Source organism: Letharia lupina (assembly GCF_014066315.1).
Source record: "Letharia lupina isolate WasteWater1 chromosome Unknown contig_6, whole genome shotgun sequence".
Classification (NCBI taxonomy): domain Eukaryota; kingdom Fungi; phylum Ascomycota; class Lecanoromycetes; order Lecanorales; family Parmeliaceae; genus Letharia; species Letharia lupina.
In genome coordinates this window covers 1,104,908-1,115,401 of record NW_023502975.1, presented here as the reverse complement: position 1 = coordinate 1,115,401, position 10,494 = coordinate 1,104,908, and the positions used below count along the sequence as shown (strand labels likewise).

General features: G+C 49.5%; 6 protein-coding genes across 6 annotated transcripts; 2 read left to right on the top strand and 4 right to left on the bottom strand.

Moving 5' to 3' along the window:
- Nucleotides 1-1,284: 1,284 nt before the first annotated feature.
- On the top strand, nt 1,285-1,878 carry HO133_009195 (uncharacterized protein; the record flags this gene model as incomplete). The annotated part of the gene is made up of 3 exons (XM_037300056.1): nt 1,285-1,480; nt 1,621-1,723; nt 1,779-1,878. 3 exons carry the CDS (start codon nt 1,285-1,287, stop codon nt 1,876-1,878), a joined length of 399 nt encoding a protein of 132 aa, XP_037154882.1.
- A 599-nt stretch (nt 1,879-2,477) lies between these two features.
- HO133_009194 (uncharacterized protein) lies at nt 2,478-4,238 on the top strand (the record flags this gene model as incomplete). The annotated part of the gene is made up of 1 exon (XM_037300055.1): nt 2,478-4,238. One exon carries the CDS (start codon nt 2,478-2,480, stop codon nt 4,236-4,238), a length of 1,761 nt encoding a protein of 586 aa, XP_037154881.1.
- Nucleotides 4,239-4,918: 680 nt separating this feature from the next.
- HO133_009193 (uncharacterized protein) lies at nt 4,919-5,296 on the bottom strand (the record flags this gene model as incomplete). The annotated part of the gene is made up of 2 exons (XM_037300054.1): nt 4,919-5,153; nt 5,265-5,296. The coding sequence occupies 2 exons, from the start codon at nt 5,294-5,296 to the stop codon at nt 4,919-4,921; spliced, it is 267 nt and encodes an 88-aa protein (XP_037154880.1).
- A 325-nt stretch (nt 5,297-5,621) lies between these two features.
- On the bottom strand, nt 5,622-6,412 carry HO133_009192 (uncharacterized protein; the record flags this gene model as incomplete). The annotated part of the gene is made up of 2 exons (XM_037300053.1): nt 5,622-5,660; nt 5,702-6,412. The coding sequence occupies 2 exons, from the start codon at nt 6,410-6,412 to the stop codon at nt 5,622-5,624; spliced, it is 750 nt and encodes a 249-aa protein (XP_037154879.1).
- A 325-nt stretch (nt 6,413-6,737) lies between these two features.
- HO133_009191 (uncharacterized protein) lies at nt 6,738-7,514 on the bottom strand (the record flags this gene model as incomplete). The annotated part of the gene is made up of 2 exons (XM_037300052.1): nt 6,738-7,408; nt 7,448-7,514. 2 exons carry the CDS (start codon nt 7,512-7,514, stop codon nt 6,738-6,740), a joined length of 738 nt encoding a protein of 245 aa, XP_037154878.1.
- Nucleotides 7,515-8,994: 1,480 nt separating this feature from the next.
- Nucleotides 8,995-9,873, bottom strand: HO133_009190 (uncharacterized protein; the record flags this gene model as incomplete). Its single annotated transcript, XM_037300051.1, has 1 exon — nt 8,995-9,873. The coding sequence occupies one exon, from the start codon at nt 9,871-9,873 to the stop codon at nt 8,995-8,997; it is 879 nt and encodes a 292-aa protein (XP_037154877.1).
- Nucleotides 9,874-10,494: the final 621 nt, after the last annotated feature.

The window sequence follows — 10,494 nt, the reverse complement described above, 5'->3', positions numbered from 1 at the left end:
ACTCGTACTTCGACTATATATAGATTTTATACTCTATATAGCTAGCGATTACGCGAAAACTAATCGAATTTAAAGGGGGTATATATATATTTAAAGGGGATATATATATATTAAAAGAAGATATACGTGTATTACGTCTCTTAATATATTATAAAACTTCTTAAGAGTTAATATATATATTTTAAGGGGAAGAATCTACCCTTAGCTATGTATTCGAGAATATCAATTGATGCAGTGAGTAAGTCACCAGCTCGAAGTGCAATAGACCCTTAACCCAGTCGTTACCCAAGTCCTGCGACATGCCCCAATACAGTCCGTCAACCCGGGGTGCTTTAGAACTTACATACCAAGGACTTGTGTTGGCAGAGACAAAGAGGGTTTAGGAATTTCTGACCAACCTTCGTAAAAGGTTAATTATCCAAGATTCAGCAGATAATGAATGTGAGAGTCAACAAGATTGGATTGTGTATCTACGTCCGGGGACTTCTTTAAGGGATATCTTAACCTATTTCGTGATTGATATCCTTCCTCGCACCCGAAGCCTGTGTCCGAGACATCGCTCAATACAGTCAGTGAGTTACGCACCTAATTGGGCCTCCTACAGAGCCTCTAACCTAATTGGTATCAGAGTGACGTCGTAGAGTAAGTGGCTGAGCCAATAATGTTGGCCGCAACCGTCGGTCAGCACTCGTCTAAGGCTGAAACATGAATGCTTCAAGAGATCCATTTGTGCGTCAAGAGCTTCGATTTTGAAACGATATCGCAAACGAAATGGCTGAGCCACGGCATAGATTTTTCTGGTCTGCCTCAATATTGCCCAGGTCCTTCACGACAAGAAGAAGAGCATCTCGGCATGTCCAACAAAGGCCCACGAGTCTCGAAATTGAGGCGAGCTCTGTGCGGCGAATTTGCAAGCCTTCTTCCAGTGATGCGGAGGTGGTTGAGGCAAATGGATGTTTTGGCAGGTCCAGCTGATTCCCAAACGTCTCGAGAGCGAGGCGACCTCTATTCCGCGAGATTGCACGCCTTCTTTCAGCTATGCAGAGACAGCTGAGGCGACGCTCACTCACCTATAGAAGAACATTTGCGTCCCCTAGGTTTCAATCTTTCTCTTCAGGCTCCTCAACATCTTTCACTCATCCAGCAGACTCACCAGCAGCAAACCCTCAATCACCGGAAGTAAGTATTAGGAGCTCTCTTGAGAGAGGGAGATAACGTGCTGACGTTTCCTTACGAGGTTCAGATCAGACTTCGCTCCAGTCATCCTAAATCACACTCGAAAGCATGGATAACTACGGAACACCAGAGAAGAAGATAACCTTGAGCCGTTCAGAGCTGCAAGCTATCTATACTCTTGTCCAGCGTACAGAAGTATATCAGATGCGTGCTGAGTCGATCCAGAGACCGATTGCCGAATGGTGCGGCAAGCGGGATTTGGACGTCATAGAGCTTGTGGAGAAGTTCAAACGGCCCAATGATGGTATGTATCTTCGGAGTCCATCTTTCCTCCTTTGCACCAAATGTTGAGTCTTGAAACATGTCTTGGGAGTCTCTACTCTGTAGACAAGTTCCAAGGCTCCACGCAACGCCTCGAATCGGCAATACTGACTCCGAGAAAAGCATTGACAACAGAAGTTCGCGACAGCCTCGAAAACAATGTCGTAGCCAAAGCACGAGCAACATACTCCGCTCAACGTTTATGGGCCACCGCCGCACCTTCTGCGTACGTTGTTCGGTTCTCTTCATGTAGGAAAGACAACTAAACAATGGCAATTCAGTCCAGGGTCATACCCTGTTGCACCCTTGGCAGGCCCCGAATTCGCAATCCAAGCCCCCCAGGAGCTCCGACTACCCGCGAGTCCACCCTCTACACCCTGATCTCATGGATGGTTGATGGCGCTGGGTCTCGCGGCTCAGGCGATGAGGCGTTCAGGTCATGTGCGGTCGCCCCACTTAATGTTCAATGTGGGTTGGAGTCAGCTAGATGTTGTTCGGGACGGAATGATTGTGAATTAGGGGCTAGGCAGTTTGGGAATCTAGTCGAGTGAATGCAATAAATAATGAATGAAGTCAGACAAGTTCAAGTTCAAAGACGAAGTGAAGCTTCAAGTACTATAGTAACACGTGAAAACCCAGGAATGGGGGGTCAAAAGCGCCGCCTTCAGGGGTAAACGCCGCTAAGATCTCGCGCATCTTCGAGGATTGGCGCTAGCAAAGGCAGAACGTCATGATAGCCGCCGATGCTTTAATGCATGGTGCTCGTCAAAAAGAAAGATTTTGATTCGTCGCTTTTTCAGTACCGTCGTCTTCATAGATCTGTGCTTGTTTTACTTGAAATCTGTATGACTCTACGCCATCTTTCAGCGACTGCGCCATTCCAATTGTGCATCAAAGCCGTAGTCCTACCTTTCAAACCCTCACGCCAATCACTTCCAATATCTCAACAACGATTCTACAAGACTTCAGCCATATACAGGATGGTCCCCTCTCAAGTTGCCGCAAATTGCGCCAAGCGAAAAGCACATGGCGTTGAGGACAGTCCCAGCAAGAAGGCGAAGAGTGATATTCCGGGCTACAACGACTCGCCACAAGAGGAATACGACATTGTTGACCGCCAATTCTATCCTCCGGAAATGGAAAACGAGCGATGCAAGCAGTACAACACGAGTGCAATTGAACGTCCAATCGAGACCTTCGAAGAGGCCCAGAGAGAAACTCAGTCCGAGCGGGACAAGACCCGAGTCAAAGACGCTGTAGTGCATTGGTTCAAGTGCGATTTACGGATCACAGACAACAAGGCCTTGCATTTGGCGTCGGCAAAGGCGAAGAGCAGGAGCGTGCCGTTGATATGCATACATATTGTATCACCGCAAGACTACAAGGCGCATGTGACCAGCGCTGTGCGTGTGGACTTCGTCCTCAGGACACTAGAGGTTCTCAAGGAGGATCTAGCGCAATTAGATATACCGCTGTATGTCGAGACAGTGGCAAAGCGCAAAGCGATACCAAATCGCATCTTCGAATTATGTGAAAAATGGGGCGCGAGCCATCTCTACACGAATATCGAGTATGAAGTCGACGAACTGCGACGGGAAGCATTGATGACCAGAACTGGGGTGAGTAACGGCGTTGCAGTACATGCAGTCCCGGACACATGCGTGGTTGCTCCTGGTGAGCTCTCGAGCGGTACCGGAAACCAGTATTCGGTGTACTCTCCATGGTTCCGCGCCTGGCTTGCATATCTGCACACGCATCCTCATCAGCTCGACCTTTTCGATCCTCCGAACAAGAACCCCGAGGATGCTCGAAGAAATTTCAAGGATTTGTTCGAGTGCGAGATACCGGAGGCGCCAGAGAATAAAAAGCTCACTGATGAAGAGAAGAAACGTTTTCGAAGCATGTGGCCGCCTGGCGAGCATGAGGCACGAGAGCGGTTGGGTAAGTTTCTCTCGGAGAAAGTTCACCATTACGCAGACGCGAGGAACATTCCTGCAGGTAACAGTACAGCAATAGTCAGTGTTCACCTCTCTTCTGGGACGCTCAGTGCAAGGACTGCGATAGCCGCTGCGAGGGATGCCAATAGCACCAAGAAGCTTGACGGAGGTGAAAAGGGTATTGTTGGGTGGATTTCAGAGGTGGCTTGGAGAGATTTTTATAAGCATGTCCTTGCCCACTGGCCATACGTGTGCATGAACAAGCCCTTCAAGCCCGAGTATACCAACATCCAATGGGAGTACAACAACGAGCTCTTCCAGAAGTGGTGCACCGGAATGACAGGCTATCCTTTTATCGACGCTGCCATGCGCCAATTGAACCATACTGGCTACATGCACAATCGTGCCCGTATGGCCGTTGCCTCGTTCCTTGCAAAGGACCTGCTCATTGACTGGCGCATGGGCGAGCGATATTTCATGGAACATCTCATCGACGGTGACTTCGCTTCAAATAACGGCGGATGGGGCTTCAGTGCCTCAACCGGGGTAGATCCGCAACCGTATTTCAGGATCTTCAATCCCCTGTTGCAGAGTGAAAGATTTGATGCTGACGGGGAATACATCAGAAAATGGGTCAAGGAGTTGGAAGGGATAGAAGGGAAGGCGATACATGACCCTTATGGCAGAAAGGCAACGAAGGCAGCAGAGAAAGCAGGGTATCCTAAGATGTGCGTCGATCATAAGGAGAGTAGGGAGAGGTGTCTGAAGAGGTATAAGGAAGGATTGGGGAGAGACACGGCTTGACAGATTGGGAGCCAAATGCTGCCCAAATCATGGATGCTATTTGCTATACCACTGTCCATTTATGAGACTTGATACCAGTGTACAAATATTGTTCTCTCTACCAGCCTAGGAATTTCTCGTTCAAAACATCCATATCCTTGAGCATTAATATGATTGTCCCGCCCGTATCTGTGATAGGACTTGTGAGCTTAAAGACCCTATCTCTTCATAGGCGAGCTTGCATTGCAAATGTCATCTACGGCCTGTAAAATCTTTCTCTTGACTCAAGGGGAAAATGAGAAAGGAGAGAAGAGGAGACGATCCCACGAGGTGGGTTCGTGCTGCCTGCGATGGATGGCCGATTAGGGTGCGGAGAAAATGATTTGAAGCAGAGACAGGGAATTGCATTGGAAGGCAGGGCATGAATTTTGAATGGAATGGAGGAGTCCGCTAATGACACGTTCATTGATGCGGAACTTTTCGATGGACGGTTTTGGGCGTTCGAAGCTTGTTGTTGCTTGCCTGGTCTATCTGACCCTCCTCATGGCACGATGAACCATCACACATCCCCATCGAACCATCCATTCGTTCAGTCAGTCATTCCACAACACTAACCTATCAAACCGTCAGCCAATTCCCCCCTCCAACCCATGAATCCTCACACTCACCTCCCCGCCCCTCCCATTCCTTCAGACACGCCTCTACCGCTGCGAACTTCCAGTCCACACGTTCTTCACCAGCCCATCCCTCTGCGCCAGCCGGTTCAAACTGTCATCGCCCTCGCCCATGGCCCTTACGAACCCACACAGCGCGTAGACTTGGTTTTCCCCCGTGTAGCGCCCGTTCTCGTCGACCTTGCCGACGGAGATTTGCACGGACGCGTGGTCTTTGGCTTTGATGATGCGGTTGGTCGCGGAGCATTTGCGGGGGACGTAACTGGTTTGTGAAAGGGGGGGGTTTTGTTAGCTGGTGTGGTCCTGAGGGATGGGGCGGGGAGAGAGGTGGAGATTTGGGAACGGGTGAGGAGGAAAGAGAGGGTGGACGTACAGGTCGACGAGCTCGCCTTTGTCGTTTTCCATGGTTGCCGTAGATTTGGGGGTTGCGGGGAGAGAAGTTTTGTGGTTGCGAGTGCTTTGATCGAGGCGTACATTTGTCGACGGAAGGGTTTGGTGCGTGGTCTCGCTTAGCGTCTTGGCGGCTTGCTCAGCCTTACAGATAGAGAAGTGACATCCGAGCACCAGGCAATTTCTCCATCTTCCACACTCTGGAATGATAAGATACATTGAGTCTATCTACCAGGTATCGGATTCCTATCTACACCGCGTAGTTTCATTACATCCGCTACCATCTCAGGTCCTCCAGCTTCGCAATGCAGCCGCAAAACTCCACAGTCTGTGCCTTTTTTCACCACATTGAGCCAACCACCGCTTCTCGTATGCGGAACTACCCTTGCCTAAGTATCTCTTCACCAGGATGTGGCATACCTCCCCCTCCTTATAGGTTTCGAATGTCGTGTGACATTCTTTACATCTCTCGGTTATGCAGCCACGATACCCTTCCTCATAGGCCTCCACAGGGTCCCGGGCCATACGACTTGAATCGCAAAGTTTATAAAGTTTTGCGGCGATCCTAGAATCACTCATCTTCGTGTGCTGGCAGAGGCGTATGTCCAATATGTCTAAGAACCTTTGAAAGTCGGAAACGGAACTCGCAACATCCATGTGGTCGTCGAAACTCATCGTCCAGTGGACGCATAACAAGAGACCGTCGTAACTTCCTTCATAGCCCCGCTGGTATTTGTAAAAGCTGTTCGCTTTGAGAGAGCTAAAGCGATTTGGATGTGGCTTGCACAGGTGATTTCCCACCACTGACGACACATGGTAGGGACCAAAGCCGTTAGTAAATCCATCAACCTTGTCTCCGCTGTACCTGAAGTATGGCAGGTGGACAATCCGCTTCATGCGTTCGAATGTTAGTGTTTCATGAGGGCAAATCTGGACGCAGCTGGTCTTGATATCGAGTTTGTTGCGGCCCTTTTCTTCGGCACTCGAGGGTTTCTTATAGATATCAGTATCAGAACCCTCAGTCACAAGTGTCTCTGAACTTTTGGAGCTCTGGGTTGGAGGGGGAAGCCTCTCATCGTCTGTGCGCTGTGGAGTTTTGTCAAACAATTTTCTGTGCAGTGTTGGGGCCATTTTGTGACCGAAGGTGCACCAGGCTCTCTCGTCAGGGAATTTTGTTCGGAGGTTGAAGTGAAGCGTAAGGGAAAGCCCCTTCTTCTCCACCCTTGAAACTGCAATTATTTTAATCCATTATTTTGCTTCTCTCGAATGTTCTTGGCAAGTATGACTCCCCAGCATGAACCACCGACTCCTCCTGCACAGAGTCATAGGCAGAGTCTGTGCTAAAGTGTCATTTTCCGCTCTTCTATATATATACAATATTTAGTGATAGGCTTCGTGTCGAACCTTTTGCGTCGAGTTCCACGTCTTTCTCTCACAGCGCAGTCAAACAGGTTTCCTAGTCGCTACATTGAGCGAGCCACTGCTTGTCATCCACAGTTTCAATTGTACCCAGAGATCTGAACGTCTCTACTCGACATTTCTTGTCATCCCTTCCCGATACCCAGAAATCAGTGCCGCATTGATCGCACCCTTTAATTTTCATTGACGCAATCTCGAATTTCTCGATCGGATCTGTCGGTGGCTTCAAGGAGTAGAAGGTTTTGAAGGCTATCTCCTCGTCGCTCAAATTTTTATGCGGACATAGAGAAATGTCGCAAGAGTCCAAGAATTGCTGGAGACATTCCACTGACTTCAAAAGCTCTGGGTGGGCCTTGAAGCTCAATTGCCACCGGATGTTCAATACAAGGCCCTTTTCGAAACCATAGTCGCTGGTTGCTTGAAGGACATCATAGCCGCTGGGATCTTGTTTACAGAGCCGGGGATGTTTACGACGTCCAAACTCGCCTCCGGATAGCTCGCTATGGTGGAGCTGCGGAGCTGACGTGAATGCATCCATGGTTGGGTGGATGTCTCCCTGGCCGTACAAGGAGAGAATCCGTTGTGCACGCTTGAAGGACAGAGTTTCGTGAGGGCACAGTCGTACATAATTATCCGCTGATGGCGTGGTTGCGGGTCTCCTTTCGTCCGTTTCCTCACTCGGACCACGTTCAGATGTCGCTCGTTGCCCTTCGGGAAGGAGAGTCCATGAGCTTCGATTACTCTTACCCGAAGTTGATGCGCTCTTGGTTTCATCGGGCCGGAAGAAGAGCGCAAAAAGTCTCTTGAGCACCATGATAGCTGTGACACAACGTAAAGATGATGGGAGATAATTTGGAATTAAGGAGCAAAGGGAGTCACCAGCTTTCATAGCGTGGTGAGTAAGTTTTATCGCCTCTTATTCTCTCAACATGCCTTGGCATTGGGGCAATCTTTCGTCTTGCACCACTAACCTTGCTCGAAAGGCACAAGGTTGTGGGAGCATCCCTTCATGATGCGTTTGAGCTACCATACCGTATCAAGAGTGGGTCGCCGGTACAATGAATGGAGCAAGCCGCTCAGGATCCTCCGCATTTTCGGCTTTGCCCACGGACCCTGTGACAATCACAATAGGCCAACGCTCACCCTGGTCTACCACCTCAGACATCGTATCGCAATGTGAGCACCTCTCGTTTGGCACGAGGGGATTCTTGACTAGCCATTCGTGTATTGGATCTGTTGAACCCAACTCCGAATGCGTCACAGCACCCAGTCCATCCACTACGTGAGAGGCGCTATTGCTCCTATGACGGCAAGGCCAAATCTTCAGCTTATCGAAACGGTTGAAGAGATACTATTTGCTCCTACTGTCTTCAAGGACGTCAGAGCCCCTCCGAAAGATACGCAGCTCGAGAGCCCTCAAATCGTGTCTAGTGACGAGGTAACATTTGCAATATAGTTAACAGCGACTTTCAAGCCGAGAACGATGGGGCGAGGGTAACCAGGACGAGCGTGGCGCGCAGGTAGTCGATCCTAGAGCATTGTTGCCTGAGCGACTTTTCATGAACCCTGGGAGATTTGTGATGCGACTACTTCGCTCGAAAGACATGATCTCGTAGGGACACGGTTGTACGCATGCACCAGCGGGCAGAGGTTGAGTAATCTCCTCACTAGCATGGATGGGTACCTTGGACTCGCTGCTTGGGCTCGTAAGGGTTAGGGAGTTTGCTTGTGATGCCGTCGAGGCTGAGTTGTCTCTGCCTATGGCTCGGTTATGGAAACGTTGCGCAGATCATCTCCATGAGGCTGAAAGGCATGGTTCAAAAGTGGAATTCGTCTCGTGTAAGAAGATGCAGTGATCTTCGAGTATGAGCAGCTGCGTAAGAGAAGAAACCAGTTCAAGGTAATGTAATGGGTCTGATAATGTTGGGGTTGCTGAGTCGTTAGTACTACGTTCTGAATGTTCAAGTACACAAATCTGACGCTAGCACCGACATGGCTTCCTAAAGCGTGCCGTTTGTACCTCTTACTGCGGAAAATGCCTCATGATAGACGCCGTGTTCAAACTACTTTTGAATGTTACGCGGCTTCCAGACTGAGTTCAACTTCCTCGAGCGTCATGACACATGTTCAGTATTTGGGGCGAGCTTCTTCGTAGTTCTATTTGGACGGCACTGCTGGCCATAGCAGTCTCAGGTACAGGCCCTCCCACCTTCCGTGCTGCCACGATCAAATCAGACGTTCTATCCTGTCTTAACGAGCCAGCCATTGCGGGTCCTTGTCAGACCTTTCTTTGGCTACACGCCACACTGAGCGAGCCAATCTGGGTCATTCTCCGAGAACCCTGGCCCCAAGCGAAGAGTTACCTTGACCTGAGGACCGCCAAGACCACCTTTGCACACTGTGTCAGGGGTCTTGCAACGATCGCAGTCTTGACTGCGTTCAGCGAAGTCCGATATGCTGCTTGGCGGCTTCCCCCATTCGTCAATGGGATCTGATGGTTCCTCATGTGGATGTGCTATCTTGTAAATCATTTCGAGAATCCACGGATCATTCATCGTTCTGTGAGGGCAGAGCGGGACGTTCTCGAGTTTCTGTAAAGAAGCTTGGATATCATTCCGAGTCGTGCTAGGTTTGTATGAGTCGAGCATCCAGGTAGCGTGCAACTCTAAACCGATGACAGGGCCCGTCCATCCACGTTTATGTTTAGAATTGTACTTTAGTTTGAAGATGCCTGTAGGGCGGTGGGGAAAGCCATCGATGGGAAAGCAAACCCTCGGGCCGGATTTAGTGTGTTGCTGTATTTCATCCATGGCTCCAATGGCGTTTATGGCTTCCTTGCTGGACTTGAAACCCGGAAGTTTCAAGATGGTTTGTAGACGTTCGAAAGATAAGTTCTCGTGCGGGCATACTTTCACAAAGGTGTGGACAGCATGTGGTCCCAGATCGGTCTCTTTTTTTTCGGAACGATTGATGAGGTGTGAGGCGGCGACAGCATCTTCTGGATAGGTCTTGTCGGTGGCACCGGGGGCTCGAGCTACAACAGCCTTATCTTCACCCGACAGTCCAAAGGGGACGTCGTTTGGAACCTCGGCATGAGGTGGACTGGGAGACCGAACTGGAAAGCTGTCAGGGTTCACAAGTGTCATTGAGCTGCGCGAGGTTCCCTTTGACATTGTAGATGCGTTGTCGTCCTCGTCTTTTCCATTTTTTGTGGAAGCTAGGGAATATCTTTTTTGCTAGGTGGAAATGCATGGTTGGGAGGTCAAGAAATGGAGCACTGATGATGTGTTTTGAAGTCTAGAGGGAGTAGCGGGGCTTTTGTTGTTTTACATTTGGTCGTATGGTGACACAAGCCTGTCAAACCCCTTTAACACATTGCTTGGCGACTTCTTCGTGAGGCAACCAATTTGTCTGACTCTCACGTGACAACTGCAGTAACAATCTCTCCTCGTCCAGCGCTTTGAGCAAGCCACACTGAATTCTTCAGAGAGCGCAACAGTGCTGCTTCGAGAATCTCGGTACTTCTAGCCTCCTAGTACAAATGAAAGTCCTCGTCACGCATCAATCTCTTAGTACTGGTGCTCGCAATCCGGTCCAGTCCATCACTCTCGGAACACACGACCTCAAAGACTCTTCTGATTCTCCAGAGGACGGAAGTCAAAATATCTGCCTGACTCTTTCTTACCGTCGTACCAGATTAATGGACCGGAAGTAGCCTCCGGTACTTTCTTAGCTAATCTAAAAACTAGGATATTACGTGCACGTATCACCAGATAGAAGCCTCCCCTCATCCA